General features: G+C 47.4%; 1 protein-coding gene across 1 annotated transcript in view; it reads left to right on the top strand.

Moving 5' to 3' along the window:
* The window catches only part of arhgap35a (Rho GTPase activating protein 35a), a 68,874-nt gene extending 48,001 nt beyond the window's left edge, over positions 1 to 20,873 (top strand). The window contains exons 3-7 of the mRNA XM_086164680.1: positions 5,761 to 5,902; positions 10,769 to 10,846; positions 13,815 to 13,946; positions 15,312 to 15,417; positions 17,084 to 20,873. Coding sequence (XP_086020806.1) covers positions 5,761 to 5,902; positions 10,769 to 10,846; positions 13,815 to 13,946; positions 15,312 to 15,417; positions 17,084 to 17,576 — 951 coding nt within the window. The 3' untranslated portion in view covers positions 17,577 to 20,873. The remainder of the gene's footprint in view (positions 1 to 5,760; positions 5,903 to 10,768; positions 10,847 to 13,814; positions 13,947 to 15,311; positions 15,418 to 17,083) is intronic.
* Positions 20,874 to 21,148: the final 275 nt, after the last annotated feature.

Genomic DNA, 21,148 nt, shown 5'->3' with positions numbered 1-21,148 from the left:
AAGGAGGTCAACAGGTAAATTATAAAAATCTTTATGAATAAATTAATATTAAAAATTAATATTAAAAAAGATTGATGAAATTACACACTAAAAGTATTGTTGAGTGAAAAGAGAGAATCTTGTCACGGTGGGAACATTTTTGCCATTAGAATTTATTAGAAATTGATTGGTAGCAAGTAGAAGAGGAGGTATAATGTTTACAAGGCCAATGGTGGCTATTCTGGTTATTAAATCAATCTTTTGAATTTTGCTGTTTTTTTTTTTATCGTATTTTTTTTTTATCGTCTTTTTGTAGAAATAAGAAAAGAAAAGATTGTTTTAACAATGTCACTAGATGTTTTTTCATCAAAAAATCATTTTGTTTTCAAATTTTGAATCAAAAAATAGATTTCAAAGTTAATTTTTCATTTTTTCCTTGCCCGTTTTAAACCTCCAGATACATATGACAAAAAACCAACGTGCCGCACTATCGCAAAGATTTGATTTCAGGCTGGGGCCACAAAATATTGCTCCGAGGGCCACGGTTGGCCCGCGGGCCGCGAGTCTGAGACCCCTATTTTAAAGAGAGCAGACGCCTCACCGACTTTCCTGATCCGCCGTCGTGCCTCCGAAACTAAAAGCTGAACATTGTCACCCGTCAGGGCTCGTCTTCTTCTCTTTCTCCCCCTCGGCGCCGGTTATGACAGCAGTTATGGACGCTGATTACACAGCAGCCTTTCCTCCATATTTATGGTTTGATAGCGCGTACCTGTCAGCGCAGCGTCCGCCTCCGCTAATATTGATTGTCGTCCGTGCTCCTGAATTTCCCCATTATCGCGCTTTCCTTTTTTTATTTCCCCTTCAAGCGTTCCCCCGCTCCTCGTCCGACAGTTTCGCGTCTCCCTCGGGGTCGCGGCGACTCGAACCCCGCGCAATTATCAATCCCGGGATCGAGCGTGTAAACACACGGCGTGAATCAGAAGAGACAGAACGCGAGCATCTTCTTCCCATCAGTTTTGCAAATCCACGTGCGCTTCTGTCTAACGCACTTAATCCTTGTTTACTTCCCCCAGATGTGCGAGGCCCCGGGAGCTAATCCCGCACAGAAATATGAATTCATTAGACCGCAGTGTCAAAGCCATGTCGCTCCCTATATTTTAATTATATATAAACCTTGTTGCATGGCGTTGTGAAATACGCAGGGATGCGTGCACGCTCCCAGAGGACATTCTTTTGTTATGAATTCTATTCTAAGTGTTTGCATGCATTCGTGGCATTTTCCCCTCCGGCTCTCAGGTCGGACGCTGTGGCCGTAATTATTAACAGGGTTGGCGGCGGTGGGGGGGGGGGGGGGGGGAGGGGGTTCAGTATGAGGTTGATAATTGTTTTCACACACCCTCGGTCTCTCATGACATGTTTCAAAATTATCGAAGCCATGTTTTTTTTTTGGTTTTTTTTTGCGCGTGGCAACACATTCTATCTCTGCAAATGTACATTTGGCCGGAGTCATCGTCATGTCAGAATGATGTCCATGCTTTTCGCCCCTTAGCAAGTCTGGATCAGAAATTAAAAGTGCGCACTGATATGAGAACTGTCAAGATACATTCACATTTATGAGTTTTTCATTCATCCATTATCTCAGTCAGTGGTCCCCTGGTACTGGTCCGCGGATCAATTGGTACCGGGCCGCCCAAGAAATAATTATTTCCGTTGGATTTATTATCTGAGTCTGAACAATCTTTATTTTGAAAAATGACCCGGATTCTCTCGGTTACATTCTCTCGAGCGCCAAAAATTGAACCCACGAGCTCGCAAAATGTGGTCTTTGGGAAGTTTCTTCTCGATAGAGGAAAAGGCCCAGTGAAGAGGTAGAAGCAGAGCATACAAGTTCCAAGAAAAAGAAAGCTTTTAACAGACAATACCAGTAGTTCTGCTTGAAATATGGATTTATGGCAACAGGAGATTCCCACAGACCAAGCCCGCTCTGCATAATATGCGGTGAGCGGCTCTCTAATGAGGCAATGAAGCCTTCAATATACTCATGTTGTTGCCGCAGTGTTACGAGGAAACTGCTGATCAAGTTGCATACGAGTACACAGTGGATTCATGTTTATTATTATATTTGCAATATAAACAATCTATGTTTGATCCCCCCCCCCCAACTCCCGGTCCGTGGTAGAATTGTCAAGCGTTGACCGGTGATAAAAAGGTTGGGGACCAGCCGTCTAAGCGACTGCATTGTGAGCCGGTCCGCTTTGCACGCAGGTCGACTCCAAGCAAACCTGACAGCGCTCCGTCAGCCGTTCACCGAGCCGCTCTTTGAAATAAAGTCTCGGTGTTTGGGTCGGACGCCGCCCGGATCCCCCTCAGGAGAACCGGCGCGTCGCCGAGCCCTTCGGTCCTCTCGGCGAAACGTTTGCGACCGCGCCCGGCAATATAAGCGACGAACACTCTCCCGCCTCCCAGCCTGGAGGTGCTGTCTGCTCTGAGTTGTGACAGAGTAGGAACAAATAATGGAAACTGGACTCTCAGCCCATTTGAAAAAAGAAAAAAAAAAAACTCCCGTACCTCAGGCAGTGACCAACTGTGTCTCCGTCCTGCACCCCCACCTTCACCGAGAGAAACATTCCCCCTCTTTCCCTGAAGCCTTTTTTTTTTTTTTTTTTTTTAATGTATTTATTTTTTCAAACATTGTCAGCCAGAAACTAGGATGTTTTAAATTCTGCAGTCACCTACTTCGAGCCTGGTGTTCTCCTGTGAAAAATAGGAGAGGAGACAAAAAAAAAAACAAAAGAATAACAATAAGCCAACGGTGATGTAGAATAACCGGCGATGGACAAAAATACGAGAGGCGGCGAAGCGGGTGGGATTTCTCCGCGTTGTCGTCTCGCTGTCTACGTCGTGTTTGTCTTCCGTGGCCGAGGTCTGTTTTGTCTCGTCGGCGGCCGGCAAACACATCCTGTCTCAGTCAGCAACTTGAAGGAGTGGCCAGAAGGCAGAACTGCAGGGGGAGGCGGGGGTTCAGACTGTGTGATAATTGAGATAGCGCATATACACACAATTTAAGGGGACGCTTATAAACCACGAGGTGCTGCTCGGAGCTAGAAACGAAATTAAAAAAAAAGGCATTTAGCCATTTAGTTCTTCAGCTCGGTTGATTCCCAGGTTGTTATGCATCTGTTATTGCTAACAAATGTGTCTCTCCAGACAAAAAGAAAAGGCAATTTGTGCACAGCTTGTTTGCGGCGCGGCATTGGGGCTGTGCAGTGTAGCGAGGGATGGCCGGATGGAGCCGCCAGATAAACGGTGTTCCGGTCCGGATTTTTCTCCCTGTGGATCCGCTCATGTGGCGCTCCCGGTTGCATTTTGGTGGCACTCGGTTGGTTCGTCGCCGGGATTAAACAAAGATTACCGGGCCGAGGGCCGGAAGATGCGGTGTAGGGGTGGAAGATGGGCTGTGAAGGAACCCCTTGGGAGCAGAGCTGCCTTCTGATTGGCTCTTCCAGTGTATTTGACAGGTGTTTGACCTGTCGCTCAAACTCCCCCGTAGAGCTGGGATGTAAAACTCGTCTTCACCGAAGGACACATCCGCATAATGGCTGCCCTCAGAGAGTCACATGTAGCGGTAACAGTGTTGTAAATGTGATATAAAATAAATGTAACTACTTCTTAATGTTAAATAACTCTAAATTTATTCTCCTTCCTTGTTACATATGCATTTGAAGGCTTTTAATTTTTGGGCCAATTTGTTAACTTTGGCATACATGTTTGGTGTCAAAATGCAGGCGTAGATTGTACTCTTTGACAACCGACGCGGCCTCATAACGCTTGACATACTGTTTTTTTTTTCTCCTTCAAGCACAGACATGCGCTCGCCTTCCATCTGCATCAACTTTTCTCTTCTTGGACATTTAGGGATCATTTCTATTTCTCATTTCCACTTGTTGAAAATTGCTTTGATGTGGATACACTGCGACCTGTATGGCGGGGTGCCGTCACTTAGCGGGTAACATGATTGGGACGAATTGCTGGAAATGTAGTTTATGGTGAATGCACGTGTTTGACTTATTTATTTTAAGACAATCAGACCATTTTTGAAGTTCTCACGGGCCACATAAAATGACGTGGCGGGCCACATTTGGCCCGCGGTCCTTGAGTTTTACACATGTGAAGTAGAGAGTTAAAGTTGCAACTCAGTACACCAAGATAGGCTGAGTGAAATTTGGTTTTTGGAACCCCTGGGAAGAATTTGCACACAGACGCACGCATATCTGCTTCTACGTCTCTTTTTCCGAGAGAATTCATGGAAACCTCTCAGTCAGCGTCTGAGAGGCGACTCGATCAAATGACAAGAACATGAGGTTTGGAGTGGAAACACACGTCTGAGTCTTTCAGCGGCAACAACAACATCCGCCCGTTATCGACGTCGCGTATCCTGCAGTCAGGGCCGCGAAGGGGCGGAGCTTATCTCCGTTGTCATTGGCTGAGAGGCGGGGTTCACCTTGGACCAGGCGACCACAGGGCCAGATATCGAGACGTACAACCATTCAAAATTTGGGACCTCCATCTTGTTTTTGGACTGTGGGAGGAACGTAGAGGCAGGGAGAACATTGACACTGTTGGAATCAAACCAGGGACCTTCTAGCCGTAGCGGTAGCGCTAACCGCTGCGCTGTGCCGTCCCGCTTAACAACAATAAATAAACACGCGTGCGCTGCCAAATTCTCTTTATTTTATTTCATCCACTGTTTCGGCTCGGGTTTCGCCATCTCGTCGCCACCCCGACAACCCGACACTCTGAAGAACTGGCTGTTTTAATTCGACGCCGCCATGTGACAACTGACCGCGGGTCACGGTGAAAGGACCGCGTCTGAAGGACGACTCGGAAAAGCAGCGTTTTTTTTTTTTTTTTTTTTTTTTCCTTAAATGTCGCCGGGATGTTTACTCAACAGACGGTGCAGCGAAAGCCGGGGTCGGGCTTCTGCCGGTCTTTTCACTCTTAATTAGTTGTTCCGTGCTTTTTACTTGGGGATATTACCGCAAATGTGCGTGCGTGCTTGTGTGTGTGTGTGTGTATCGAAAATGTTTGTTTGAGTGCAGCGAGGCCAGTATCTGGAGCAGAGGGCACGCTGGGCTCCATCTCTCTAATGAGCACTCCTCCACCCCTTTCTTGTGTCTGTCTGTCAGGCCTTCACTGCCTCTGCAGTCTATGCGCCCAGCCAACCATGCAGTCCCGTCTCACCCGCCCCGGCCTGCCGAGGCTGGGCCTCGGGGGCGTCCGGGGGGGTGGGAGGGGGCTGACAGACTTACTGGAGATCCAGGCCCGAGGGGGGTCTTAAAAAACATAAAATAAAAAAACAACTACCGAACTCCATTAACACGCAACGCAATTATCGCCGACGCCTCAGATGGACTGGGAGGGAAAAATCGAAATAACTGGAAAGTAATCGAACGGTAAATCGGAGACGCCGACCCGCCGCGGACGAGGGGGGGAGGACGTGGCGCGGCGTGAGGACGAAAGCGTGGAGGCCAAAGCAGAATTCTACCGTTGTTGATTCACAGAGCGAGATGGGAATGTGTGATTACTTATCAGCTAGGTTTTACAGGAATGTGTGTGTGTGTGTGTGTGTGTACCTTGTTGCTCACGTACACTCGCAGAAACAATAACCTGTTGTGCTAATTAGAGATAGCATGTCCTCCAAGAAACGATCAGATTAAGCGCAAAAATTTAAAAACCGATCTCCTTCTGTCCGTCTCTGACGCCTCCACGTTTTTCTTCCAGAAACCGCGAGCCAAACCCCGGCATTCCATCTCCAAACCCATCGAGAGCAACTACTTCGGCATGCCGCTGGTCGCCGTGGTAACCCCCGAGCGGCCCATCCCCGTCTTCATCGAGAAGTGCATCCGTTTCATCGAAACAACAGGTGAGAGGCCGGTCGACCAATCGCAGAGCGGCTCTGAATCCCACGCCAAAGTATCTGTGCCGCTTTTTCAGATTTTTCATTCTCCCTTCCTCTTAATCCTCCTCCTGTGCCGATGATCTCACTCCGCTTTTCCTCTTGTCGTTTTTCGTAATCCATCTGCAGGTTCCTCCTCGTTCCCTCTCCGGCGGCGGCGCGTTCTTTGCGGGAGTTTTTTTTTTTTTTACTCGGAGAATCAGCCGAGCCGAGCTGGGTTTTTAGTAAATGAACCAAAGATTTCGAGCGTCAAAATGTCATTTCAACGATGTTTCTTGATTTTTGCCTCTCGGCGCCTCGCCCGCTCCCTCCCCAGATGTGGTCACCTAGCGCCTCTTAACATCGCCACCCCGCTGCTCGGATGCTAAAACCGGCTAAAGCTCGCTCGCCTCTCGCTTTCTCTCTCTGACGCCGCCGCAGGAAGTGCACCTTTAGTCAATTCCTTAATTCTGGTTGTCTGTAAATAGCGCTTTGGATCGTGCCGAACACCCGGTTCGGAGTTCTGTTTGGAAAAGAGAGAAATAAATCGCCTCTTTGCATTTTGTTTCCGGAAACTCGCCGTAAGCTGATGTTATTTATTGCTTCAAATTGATCGTCTCCACCCCGAAAAGGGTAAAAAAGGTCCCCAGTTCTGCAGTCATTTGATTTTCATCAAAATATACCAGCAGATCTTTCATTTGCACCGCATATTTTTTCAGCCCCCAAAAAAAAAAAAAAGAAATATGGCCCCTTTGTGCTTAAGTAATAACCGTGTAATAGATTTTTTAATGTGATCATGCCTCATTAATTGCAAAATCCTTTCTTTAGATCCTTTGCTCAATGAAGCAGGTTGCATTCCCGCGCCCGATGTCTCCAAACATTACGGTGACATTATTTCTCCCGTCCACGGCAGCGCGTTCCCCCCCGTCTGTTTTTAAAAGAGCACCGAGGCTTCACAAAGTATCTATTAGCTTTCCTGCCCAGGCGGCGCCGATCCAGATGAGCGGGCGCCGTGTTCGGTCTCACCTGTCGAGGTGTGAACGCCGGCCCGTCGTTTGATTCTGCGGAGTTTAGCACCTTCTAGAATCATTTCATTATGTGTTCCTGCGTGTGTGTGTGCGCGCGCGTGTGTGTGTGTGTCCCCTTGGCGATTTCGTGTTTCCGTTCATCGCATCCACTCTTACTTCTCCCTCCGCCTGCACTCTTTATTTCACCTGTCACATTTGATTTCTTTCATCCTCCCCCCCGTAACCCATATTACCACCCCCTCTTCATCACCTCCTGGCTCACTGCACCCCTTCCTCTTCCCCCTTCTCCCTTTCTTTGTGTACGTTTTAGCCGCGGCGTTGTCATCGAGTATTGTTTGTCCCGAGCTTCCCTCAATTTGTGTGTTTTTTTTTTTAGCTGCCTTGCACATGGGCACATACTCAGAATTACCGGAAGGGGAAATGAGTAACAATGCGCTATTTCTTCTGGATCGTGGCGTTCGCAGGAAATCGCGACTCAGCGCCGACTGTTTTTGTCACTGTTCGATCGCGTGACGTCGCGACCCCGGCTCGAACGCGCGGCGGCGGCTAACTTGAAATTTGAATTTCCGGGATTCCAGGTGAGCCGAATCTTCCCGTTTCTCCACGTGAGCGGCGACGGCTGAAAAAGCGGCGTTCGACACCCGGGATAAAAGCGGTCTTATGCTCGGTAATAAGGATTAGCAGCGACATCTATTACATCTGCTCTTATCCGAATCTCTTTCATTTTCTCCATTCCCCCTTTGATCAGCCTGACCTCCACTCCGATGCTTCGTCACGCCGCTCCGCTATCTCCCTCGTCCTTTCCCGCTTGTCCTATTTTGCCCCCTATCTCCCCTCCCGGCCCCCCCTCCGCTCCGCCGCTCGCCTCTCCCTATCTCCCCTTCCATCCCTGTTTTCCTAGTGTCTGCCTTGAAAAGCGTCGGTGGATAATTGATTGGGAGAAGGAGGGGATCGATGCCGCGGGCCCGGACTGAATGCTCTCTCATTTCCTCCTTACCTCTCTCTATCTCGCCCACTTTTTCTGCCACTCCTTATCTCTCTCTCACGCCGGGGATTGCTCTTTGTCTGCCCAAATTGCCAGCAAATACCGAATGTACAATTTCAGGCGGTGAACGGATCCCCGCCCTTTTCGCTTTTATCTGTCTCTATCAATCCGGGCTGCTGTGCTGTGCTCGGCGTCCCGCTGGATCTGGAAGTTGGCGGTTTGAATCCCGGCTCCCTCCTCTTGCTTGACGGTGTTCTTGGGCAAAACGCTCAACACCCAGCTGCACAAGATGGCCTTGCATGGAAACGCTGGCCCCATCTGTGTGTGTGTGTGTGTGTGTGTGTGTGTGTGTGCGTGTGAAAGGGTGAAATCTAGTATGAAGTGCTTTTGAGTTGTGAAAGAGCTATATAATAGCACTATATCAATTTTGCTGTGATACATTTGTGTATTTGTTTATATTCAAGCATATTTGTTTGTATTCAAACATATATGTATGAACGTATTATACATAAATATGAATGTATACACACACGTATGTACATTCACACATGCATGCATATATATATATATATATATAATATACACACATATACATACATAAATATGTGTGTATGCATGTATGTATGTGTATATATTGTACATGCATAAACATGTTAATACACATGTGTATATTCCAATTATCTATATAAGTGTATGTCCTCATATATGTGTAATTATGTGTATGTGTATATACTTGCATACATGCATATATAGACATACATGTATGTATTTGTACAAACTCACAAATATATATATATGTGTGTGTATCTATGTATTTAAACATGTACATACATACTTGTATATTTCATTAATCTATTAATCTATATAGGTGTGTGTCCTCATACATATGTGTATTTTTACATACATACATGTGTATATGTATGCATGTATGTATGTATGTATTGTACATGCATGCATATACAGGCATATATAGACATATATGGATCTACACACATGTATGTATCTGTATGTATTTGTACATGTATATATATATACACACATTTGTACGTATTTATGTATATATTGCATAATACATGCATAAATTTGTAGATGTACAGACAGAATATCTATCTATATATGTGTGTTGTGCGTATAATATGCACTTTTTTTGAGACCCACAATGATATTGATCAATATAATTCAATAATTTATATTGATTGATTCAATAATTGATATTGATAGGTGGAACGGCTCGGGTCAGTTTTCAGAAGTCTTTCAAAACAACCTCTTTCTGAAAAGCATTGTCCGACCTCAGATAGCTTCTGATGCCGGACGGTATTGATCCCGCTTGGGGATCATTAGACTCCCGTGCGCAGGAGACTAATGCTAAAATAGTCATTCAGCAGACGCTTTGATTCAAAGCAGTGCAGGCCGCTGGGTAAACGCAGCCCGGCAATAATCCGCTCGGGAGAAAACGCCGCCGTTTGAGCCGACCAGGCCGTGGGCGCCGGTCGGCCGGTGCTCAGGGCGGGGACGGCGTGTAGCAACAGGTTCACTTATTGATTTTGTAATGATTATCACTTGAAGGGGAATCTAAATGGACTTGTTTTGAAAATGAAGATGTTATTTAAGGTGCTACGGTGGATTCCACGAGACTGAACCAGCGATGGAGCAGCATTTTGCGCCTCCCTGTGTTCATCTTTCTATTTTATTTAGTTTTCAAAGGGATGTCGTGCTCAGCCTGCAGGATGTAGGAATATTTTTTCAGTCATTTTGACAAATTAAATAACTAACAAACAAGCAAAAGCCTTTGACAGCCATTTAAAATTCATCACACACATTCTGAAACAGCAGCCCGTCCCTCCCCCACCGTCCTGTCCTTTTAAATATGTAACCATTTCTCTGGTAGATATTTTTAATGGCTGAGAAATGTCTCGTCGGTCGTCAGATCGTGCCTGCGTGCACTCATGTCGCGTCCGTCTGACTCACAAAACAAAAACAGTAAAGGGAAATGGCTGCAGAAAACACTCCCTGGGTGTCAAAATGGGACTGATATCAGAGTCCTACATGTTTTCCCAATTAAAAAAAAAACATTATTCACAGTTCCCAACGAAAACAAATTCAATGTGAAACAAGTCGTCATGAAGTATCTGGCCAACGGATGATGTTTGCGTGTTGGACGTGGAGACGGGAAAATATTCAGGCTCAGTGATGTTGATTTCTGTTTTTATTATTATTACTTAATTTGTAGCAGGACTGCTGGACGGCCGCCATCTTTATATGATCCCAGTGATCATCCATCCTTCCATCTATCTATCCATCTATCTATCTAGCTATCTAGCTATCTATCTATCCATCTATCTATCTATCCATCTATCTATCTAGCTATCTAGCTATCTATCTATCCATCTATCCATCCATCCCTTTGATGACAATGATAATAATACATATATTTATTGTATTTATGGAGGATCCTCTATCAAAGTGCTGTACAAGTGATACGGGTATATCCCTCCCTCTGCCTACTATTCTCTCTCCATCTATCTTTCTAACGGTCGCTCTTAATAACCGGTGCTTCTTCCCGCCCGTGTTAAATGGCTTCTTCTTCTTCTGAATGACGGGTCTTGAAATACCTGTGAGATGTGGCGCATCCCAATAAACATGAATCTGACTTGACCGTTGACAAACCGAGGAGGAGGAGGAGGTGAAAAGTCAGCGCTGACCCTCCAGTCGTTTCAGTGAGCGTGGCAGAAGAGCCACCGCATCCCAAAAAGGATCCGACAAACTGTCTTTTGAGGTGAATTATCACTAAATAATCGGCGCCGTAAATAACGCCTCTAATGTGCTTTGTCTCTCCGCCAGGCCTGAGCACGGAGGGCATCTACAGGGTCAGCGGGAACAAGGCGGAGATGGAGACCATGCAGCGGCAATTTGACCAAGGTGTGTGACCTGCCAGTCCGATCCTCATATGCCAAAATACCGGTCTCTCCTGTTACACTTCATCACGGGTACGAGGAAATGCACCATGAAGGTCCCCCTCTGCCTGCAACCCGTTCGGATCCCCTTAATTGCCCGGGGAGCATTAATCCTCCCGGGGGGAATTGGCCCTTCGCATCTTTACCGGCTGCACAGCTGCCGCCTCAATCTCTCTGCACGCTATTGTGTCCGTGCACATGTACAAGTGCTCCCGGTGTGTGGCCACGCGGGTGTCAATCAGGTGCAGGCAGTTAATTATCTCCAGATTGGTTTGTTTAATGAAGCATGTCGCCGGCGAGATAGATAGCGGAGTTAGATGGCTTGTGAATGGCAGTATATCTGTAGGTGTGTGTGTGTGTGTGTCCATGCCTGGTTGGGGCTACATCCAACCCGAGTTGAAAACCGGCGCTGAATCACCCTGAGCTAAGGGGAGAAGAGTGTGTATTCAGTGTGAAGATGTCATGTCAGCAGCTTCCCATGCAAGTTTTACTCCCAATACGTAGGAACATGTGAGCTATGTCACCGGCGTGACGTGCATGTATCTTTTATATCCGTGCATATTGTTTTGTTGCATGTGTCTGGATGCGTAATTGGTGTCATGGTTCCAGAACTACAGCGCCTTCGCTAATGGGGTTTTGAAAATGGATTTCCCAGAGGTAGCGTTAGTGACACACACACACACACACACACATGCTACGGGCGCAGCTGGTTCACGTGACGCCAGCGAAACCGTTCTCACGTTATTAGTCAGGGATTCGCCGACCCCGAGCCAACGCATTTGCCCAAAACAGCCACGCGTAATGCGAATATGGCTTTCTTTAAGTCAATTTTTATCAGAATATAGCGAGCGCACGCCAAACAAACAGTCTAATCTGCATGATAATTGATTATCCGCCGCGAGATTCAACCTCTGATTCTCCGCTGGAAACGTGTGAATCCGAAGATCCCCACAGGGAGGAGTGCTCTTAAGCCAACCGTCGCTGCACGGGGGACTAAGCCCTTCTCAAACATTGTCCCGCCGTGGGGGTGTGTGTTGTCAATATCTCTCAAAACCAAATTCTATATTATTACCAATATTATTTGTTTCTTTGGTGTTTTCTGCTCTTAGGTCAATCGCCAAAATCCCAATTATTGCTGACACACAAACACACACATCCTGTGGAAATCTGCTGGAATGGAGATAATCTGCCATAAAGATAGAAATGAAGAAGGAATTAATGAGTTGTTAATTATGTTTAAATGATTTATTTTAGGGGCCAAGTCAGCACAGTGAACGAATGCCTCCAATCCATATGTTCACCAACCCTTATTGAAATGATCAAATATTATAGACTCCTAAAAAAATCAAAAACTCTGAAACAACACATCCTCGATCTGAATGAATGAAATATTATTTTTAAATACTTAGTTCTTTACATAGTTAAATGTGCTGACAACAAAATCACACAAAAACGATCAATGGAGGTCTGGATTTGGAGTCGCACTCAAATGAAAGTGTAAAAACACACTCCAGGCTGATCCAACTTTGATGAAATGTCCTTAAAACAAGTCAAAATGAATCAGTGTTGTTTCCTAAGTGGACAGAAGTGTGATTGACTTGGAGTTACATTGTGCTGTTTAAGTGTTCCCTTTATTTTTTTGAGCAGTTTATATAGACTCCGTATTAACTGCGCTATTACTCTATTTTGCGAACCATAAGGCGCGCTGCATTATAAGGCGCATATCAACTGACGGCTCTACTTTCATACATGAAGCGCACCGGGCTATAAGGCGCACGATAAAACATACAATATATAAAGCAAAACAAAACACTCAGTTTAGTTTATTTAGTTTAAAAAGTTTATTAGGACAGTGTACAGTTACATTAAGCACAGAGGCTGAGATGTTTGTGCCAGATTGTAGCTCATAGCTAATTTCCATCCGTAGTCCTGAGAAGACAATACAAAGAGAAAACTGCACAAATAGACAATATAGACTATATATAGTCGAACTTTATTCATCTCATTAATTTCGCTTCGTTCTCTCGGAAACGCTGTTTGGTCTCCTTTACTCGACGCGGTTCATCCGTTTGCTTCCTCCAATTCCGTACCATTGATTCATTAATGTTGAATTCTTTCACGGCTGCTCTATCGATCTGCTGCGTGACTGATAGCCTTGAGTTCAAATTCCGCTTTGTAAGCATGTCTCTTCACAGGTGCCATTTTTGGGCGTCCTCGTGCACACAAATGTACAGTAATATTATGTTGAAGCACAAGACGTACCGGTGTTACAAAGAGCGGCGGAGATAAGCGCACTACGTGGCGTTCTGATTGGTTTATGGTTGCCAGCGATAGCGAGCACCTGAAGAGGTTGGAACAATGTTGTATTCCAGCACTACATAATAGGTTATCTAACATTATCTGACGTTGCAACCCTTATTCAACCAAGGACAACGTACTTTCATACAACGTCCCTGTGTCTGACAATCGACCAAGCGGAGCGGCTTCGTCGCACTAAAACATTTTGACAGATGTTTGAGCGCAGTGTGCCGCATAAAATTGGTTGGAGGTCGGTATTCATACATCAGGCGCACCGGATCATAAAGCGCACGGATGATTTTTGAGAAAATGTAAGGATTTTTAGTGCGCCTCATAAAAGAAGAAAAAATACGGTACTTGCGACGTTTCTGATAACAATCCCATAATATCTCGCAAACGTCGGAAAGTGACCGTGATGATATTTTCTCTGAGCCGCTACGACAGGAGGTAATAAAAAAAAAAAAAGCGACTCAGAGCGTCAGAAGCGACGCGCGACGGTCATTCAGATGCTTGAGGAGACAGCGTTACCATGGCAACCTGAGCAACAGGTAGCGCCAACACAAACAAAGGACGTCAGAGTCTCCCCTCTTCTTCTATGGTGAATAACGGCATGTCGTCGTCTTCTCATCGATCAGATCACAACCTGGACCTGGTGGAGAAGGACTTCACCATCAACACGGTGGCCGGAGCCATGAAGGCCTTCTTCTCCGAGCTTCCCGAGCCTCTGGTGCCCTACAGCATGCAGGGGGAGCTGGTGGAGGCCTTCAGTAAGTCTTCCGCTGTCACGACAAGGGGGGGCGAGGCTGATCCGGGACGGGACGGGGCTTTGCTAAAACCTGAGATGTACTGGAATCTACCCCAAATCCTTCTCCCTTCATTGTTACTTTTCTTTAACCTAACAAGCAAAAACTCTCGCAATCCAAATCCATCCATGGAGAGAATTGGATTTGTCACCCAGTGAGGAGCTGGAGGAGGGGCGGAGGAAAAGAGTGCAGCGGCGGCGGAGGAATATTTTTAAGCCGCCGCAAATGAGATTCCGGCGTCGATCATGTGTGATGGACGTACGCGGCAGAGCGCCGCGCGACGCAGTCCGGTCGGAGTGCGAGACGCTAAAGGTCGATAAAGGAGGGCGCTCCACGCCGACCTCCCCTTTTCTTTTTCCTCCCCTCCTTGTGTTCTGTAATCTTCCAGAATTGAGATTTAAGTCTTAGCTTAGTCTTGCTTCGTGCCGAAGAGATTTAGCCCCGAGGATGAAGGGAAGGCGAGGGCCGCTGTCACTTCCCTCCTCTCCTGTGTGTGTGTGTGTGTGTGTGTGTGTGTGTGTGTGTGTGTGTGTGTGTTACAACGGCGGCTGCGAGGCCTTTCAGCCGTGACGGGGCCCGGTCGAGCCGCTGTTTGTGACGAATAGCGACGTGGACGTTTTGATAGCTTTATTTTGAAGAAACTAAAAAAAATGGACTCCTGCTGGACCGGCGGACGCATTTTCCTGTCGGACTTGCGACTGCACACATGCTGCAGAAATGTCAGATTTGCACGCCGCCGCCGCCGCCGCGGGAGGAGGCCGTCGGGGAACGTCAAGAAAGCCGTCCGTCGAGTCCCGTCTCCGGATCCGGCCTCCGATCTGTTTCTCAATCCAAACTGACCTCATCGTGGGAATACACGACCCCAATTCTCTGATTGTAAATCACGTTTGGACCGAGGAGGAAGAGGAGGAGGACATCTGCTCACACACACACACACACACACACACACACACACACACACACATACGCTGTGTTAGCTGACGACGTCACCTCTTCTGACTCACTCCTCGCAGCCGTCAGAGTTAACACACCCTCCGCTTACGTAGCTTTGAATTCCCGTAGTCTGACGTGTGTTTGCGGTGCACGGAGAACGCGTGCGGTCTTTGTTTTTCCCCAAGAGAGGCGGCGCGGCGTCCTCCGAAGCGCGTCACGCGTGGAACCCGCGCGGACGTCTCCGAGAGCCGAGTCCGATCGCTCTTCAAACTCCCCGCCGCTCCATCGCGCTCCCCCCTCGTTTCCATTTCGCTCCCGTTCCCCGACGCCGTCCCCTAATCTTCCCTTTCAAACCCCCGTCTCTGATCGCTCCCTCCTCTTTTTCTCTCCGCTCAGAGATCAACGATAGGGAGCAACGCTTCCAGACGATGAAGGACATCCTGCGCCGTTTCCCCAAGGAGAATTACGAGGTCTTCAAATATGTTATCAGCCACTTGAACAAGTAAGTGAGGGGACGGGGTCGGAGACGGGCGCTGACGACACCGCCGGTCACCCGCTCCCGCTCACCCGACTGAAGTGACGTCGATGAGATGAGGTCACGGGTCGGACGGGGCTCTTCGGAGAAAAGACGGATTTATGAGTAGCGGGGAAAGGGGCAGGGCTACTCGGCGGACAGGAAGCGCGATAGTGTGGAAAAACAACGTGGCGTTCGGTGTCCGCTTTCCTCCCGCAGGACAAAAACACGCAGCGGGTTCACCGCAGATGACGTGAATGAGTTGCGCGGTTGTACATTATGTCTTTACCATTTACGTGAAAAGGTGAATGGACACGATGGTTATATGTCTCTGTACGTGACCCCGTTATCCGGGGTGAACGGGACGTGCGGGATGAGCAGTATAGATTCAACATTCAATGCGTTTATCGTCATACGTAATTGAAATTGAAATTCATCCTTTGCTGTCCGCGGTGCATTTGGCCGACACGCAACTGCGGAGTGAGCAAACACGTCTGCCACGGAGGGCGCCATGGATAATCGATGAATTAAAACAAGTTGTGAACCGTTTGTACATCAGAATTTTGTTGTAAAGCCTTTCAAAAGTTTCCTCCTAATCCAAGAAAGTGAGTACCGTCATTTCCGGACTATAAAATGCTGCTTTTTCAGTTTTTTTTCCCCCTGTATGTCACACATAGTTATGTCCCGTGTGAATAGCGCGGGGGTTTTCCTAGAAACCCCCCACAGCCTCACCCCTGCAGGAGACTCGCATCTATTCAGACGACGAAGACGACACACAACTATTTTTTCGACAGAATCCCAATATTTCATATTTTTAATCTTTCTCAGCGATAATTGCAAAGACATGCTACTTTACTACCATCATTTCCGGACTATTAGCCACTACTTTTTTCTCCCGCTTTGAACACTACAATGATGCGGCTAATTTATGGAGATTTTTTTTGAGCCGTCAAGCTCACATCGGACCAATGAAATGTTGGTGAAATCGCCAGTTCAACAAAGAGGAAGACTATTTTAATGGTTTTAGTGCGCTGGAGGAAGACCGAGATAGCGATCGGCTAGCCAGTGCGGCTTATATTCAGGCGCGCTCAATAGTCCGGAAATCACGGTAAATCCATTCAAGAATTCTAACTTGATGGGATTTGCCATTTGGAGCTGCATCCTGTGAAATGTTTGGACGATTCTTGTAATTTTCCGGAGACCTGCAAGCCACGTAGAGCGCGCTCGTCTGAACAATGGCGTAATCACTGCTGTTGGACTTTTCCCGCTTCCGCCGAAAACTCCCGAACTGACCCACGCCGTAACGCCTCTCGCCTTGCGGTACTTTCCACGCCTCTCCGTCTCCAGAGGAAAAACACAAGAGAGCCTTTTGAGGCGAGCGCTAATACACACTTGGTGCTGGCATCCACGCCGCGGCAGGACGGGCCACGTGGGGGAGGCCTGGGGCCGCGTTGCCAAAATCCGAATGACGAGGGCCAGTTGCGCATTTCCAGCAGAAAAGTACCAGCGGAGAACACGGAGCTGCAGCCCGGCGTTGTTTAAAGAGTGAATAAACCAAGATGGTACCATGTTTGAGTTTCCCATGTGACCAACAGGTTCCACATGTTCTTCTCGCTGTGTGTGTGTGTGTGTGTGTGTGTGTGTGTGTGCGCAGGGTGAGTCAGAACAACAAGTTGAACCTGATGACCAGCGAGAACCTGTCCATCTGCTTCTGGCCCACGCTGATGAGACCCGACTTCACCACCATGGACGCCCTGACCGCCACCCGCACCTACCAGACAATCATTGAGAGCTTCATCCACCAGTGTGCATACTTCTTCTACAATCAGCCGCTGGCTGACGGCCTCCCGGGTTCCCCGACCTCTACGCTCTCCTCCGGCGGGGGAACGTCCGCCTACTCGTGCATGGCCGGAGGCTACTCGTCCTCACCGACTCCGTCCCCGGCCCCCTACGTCCTTCCTGCGACCCCACCGGTCATTCCCCACTATGGGTCTTCTATCCACCATCACCATCACCACCTTCACCACCACCACCACCACCAGTCCCCACCCCACTCCCCACCTCCCACTCCACAGTCCCCTATCCCTGCTCTTCTGCCCCCCGCCCTGCACCCCCACCACCCCCCTACAGAACAACACACGCTGTGAACAAGGGATGAAGGGAAAGAGAAGGAAAAAAAAAAAAACCCCGAGAAGACGACGACGAGGAAGGGTTAAGGGTTCAGAAAAGGAGATCTCGTCATCGAGGGAACCAGAGATGATAGATTGAAACCAGAGAGGATGTGGGAGGAGAAGTTGGGAGATGATAGAGGGAGATGCAGTATGTACAGGGAGAGCATACATGTCTTGGGAGGAGGGGGCTCGCTAGCCCGCCATCGCTTTTAGAAAGGACGCACGGGGGGGGGAAGGGGCACGTATGAACTGACGCCACGTCCTCCCCGCTTTCGCCACTTCACCCCTTCCCCTCGCCGGCTCACTTCACGTAGGCTTGCCCTCCTTGCCTTACAGAGAACCTACACACAAATAGTTGCCAGTAACTGCTAAAGGGACTCAGGGAGGGACTCCGAGGTCACGGCACAGCGGGGATGGGAGCTGATGGGATTGCCGCACCAAACACACACACACACACACACACACACACACACACACACACACACACACACACACACACACACACACACTTAGTGGCCAGTGTGCCTCTGACAACCATTCTCCTCAGTCCCTTAGCCTTCTACTGTGTCGGGAATATTTGTTGTTGGCGCACTTTTTTCTTTTTTTTTACCCGTGTGTGTGTGTGTGTGTGTGTGTGTGTGTGTGTGTGTGTGTGTGTGTGTGTGTGTGTGTGTGTGTGTGTGTCAGAGCCGGTCTACCCACCGTAGCTAACCGCAGGCCGTAGCTAGGGCGAGGCAGTGACACACATTAGCGTTGCTATCCCTGCTGCCAGATAGATGTGATACTTGTCACACGACAGGGGTTTCTATCCTCCCCAATTTGCAAATTCTCGTCGATCGACTTCCCGGCGCAAGCGTGCGCGGGCGCCAAGCGCAGCAGTGACGACGAAAACGTGAAAAACTCGACCGACCGGATTTGCAGGGCCGCAGATCAGGGCAAAGGATTGTGGATGTTCACCAACCCGAGGAAACCTGGGAAGGAACCCTCCCCTCCCGCTCTCTTGCTGCAAACCTGAGCGTCACGCCTCATCTCCGCTGACACGTGAACACACACATTTCCAACGCCAAACTTCCATCCCGAGTCTCGGGAATGGTAGGATTCCACTCCACTGCTGGAATTTCACCCGTCGCGTTGCTCCTTCACACTGAGGTGTTTTTTTTTTTTTTGTTTGTTTTTCTTCCCCTCCCCTCCCCCCGAGTGAGTACGGGCTGCAGTTCTCAAAGTAAGGACCTTGTTCAAAAGCACTTTTCTGAGCACTTTGAAGGCACATTTTCAAAAACTGGAGCTGCCACGACATGAACGGCCAAACCTCCACCCAATCAGCCCACTATTTGCTGTCCCTCTCTGCGGGAGCGCAACACTGACATCTAGCGGACAAAAGGAGTATTGCAGCCACGACCTCGCTTCAGCCACTGCATGGGCGTAGCACCACTTTTTCTCCCTGCTGTGCTTCTGACAAGTGTCAGCTCCTCTTCTGGGTGCAATTGTAAAATTTATTGTTTGTCTTGTGACATTATCTTTAGAGCTCATAGAATGTACATAAAAAAAAAAGGAACACGCAAATCAATTGTGATTTTTTTTTTTTTTTTTTTTTTTTTTTCCCGCCGCAAAGCATGTGGCCACGTTGCAGTTGACTAGACATGCAGTGAATGAAATCGCCTCTCTGCCTTCTGGCGTGTGTTTTCACCTCTCGCCATGGACTCCTAGGCCCGACACTTCCCCGGACGACAAAAAGACATTTCGGATCGCGAGATCCTTCCCTTTTGAAATACCTCCCAGACGATGCTCTTTACCCCGGAAATGAAGACACAAGCCCGCATTCTGTGTTCTTAAAATGTCATTTGCATACGTGTAGCCGTTGCCCAACACTGCCCCCACTGTCACGGTCGTCCCGCCGCATCCTTCTGTCAGTCTCTGTCCAAGAGGGCTCATTGGTTCTGACAGAACAGACAGTCCATTCATGTGTCTGCATGACCGGAATGGAGCATCACACATTCCTGTGCCCAGCCTGCTGTTACCGTAGAAACCGGCGAGATGGGGAGGGGAGGGAGGTGGCGGGAAATAGCAGAGGCCTGATCGGAGTGGCGTATGTGGTCACTTCTTCTGTTTGACACTGAATTGCATCTTTTAAAAGACTCTCCTCTCCTCCCTCTCTGCCTGGAAGCCTTTTAACTCATCACTGAACTCTTAGCTGTTCTACACTACCTATTTACCTAGTGTGTGCGCGCATATATGTGTGTGTGTGTGTTTGTGATCGTGGAGAGGACGTGCACGTTTGGATGTTTTTTTTTTTGTCGTTTTTGTTTTGGGGTTTTTTTTTTTCAGCAAACATGCTACCCAGCTGTGCTCGGCGAGCAGCCAGACGCCAAACAAAACGTGGAGGAGAGGAATGCGGTTCTCCTCGCGGTCGTCACCCCGCTGTGTAACCCTGTTAACTCGGCCAGATTACACACTGATCCACGGACGCGTGAATGGGGATCATTATTTGGGAGCGCCCACCACTGGTACTCGTGGCGTGAACGTCGTTCCCCCTTTACGTCTATCGACGTGTTAATACTGAACTGACTGTGAGGCAGCCAAAGACTGGAAAAGACGACTGAGGGATGGGACGAGACGGGAAAAACAAACAAAACAAACAAAAAAAAAAAAACATAAGGAGAGAACAACTGAATTAAAAAAAAAAAAAAATTAAAAAAAAAATGTGACATTGGTTCAGCGATAATGTGGCTGCATTGCTTTTTTTTCTCTCTCTTTCGCAAACAATGGTGACAGATGTCTGTTAAGTTAAAATGAGAAACAAGCAAAACTATATTCAAATGGTTGTTTATTGGTATGTTAGGGGGTCTAACACTTTGCCCTTTAGTCAGTGGTGATAGAAAAAAAGTTTCTTTTTATGTTTTATTTTAATAATGAAAAATACAATGTTTTTTTTTTTTTTTTTTTTTTTTTTTTTTTAAGTTTCTTTGTGAACGATTGAGAGACCGGCCCAGTATAATGCATGATTTCTTCCAGGCAAGGAAGAGGGCTCCACCACTCTCGCTATTTATGAGATCATAAGAAAAATATAAAAGAAATAATTGCGGTGGGGTTGGGGCAGGGAGAAAATAATGAATTAAAAAAAAAAAAAAAGCAGAATGAAGTACTGTAAACTGAAAAGATAACGTCAAACATAAAAACATTTGCAGAGTATGGTTGTTTGTCTCAACGGGAATGATGTATACAGCAAGGCCTTATGTGATCTGTATCATAGTTAATAAATCAAATCTTGTATAATCGCCGTGTCTTGACTTTTATCAATCAGGTGCCGAGAAAAGGTGGTTTGCAGAAAAGAAGAGGTTTTTTTTTGTTTTCAATTTAATCTATTTCACCCCCTCCAGGTGCAGGCAGTCATGAACATCCAGAGAAGTTGACCCTGGAAAGGAGCATGGAGGAGAGATGAAGAAGGTGCAAGATTTTTTTTAAGTGCTTACAGTCAACCTTTTTGACTGGGAGAGCCATAAAAGACAAATATTTCTAAACATATTTAATCGAGAGCCATATAGTATTTT

This window comes from Fistularia commersonii, chromosome 18 (assembly GCF_037954325.1).
Source record: "Fistularia commersonii isolate RoL2024-O1a breed Wild chromosome 18, RoL_Fcom_v1.0, whole genome shotgun sequence".
NCBI classification, from domain to species: Eukaryota; Metazoa; Chordata; class Actinopteri; order Syngnathiformes; family Fistulariidae; genus Fistularia; species Fistularia commersonii.
This window is presented reverse-complemented; position numbering and strand designations above follow the sequence as displayed.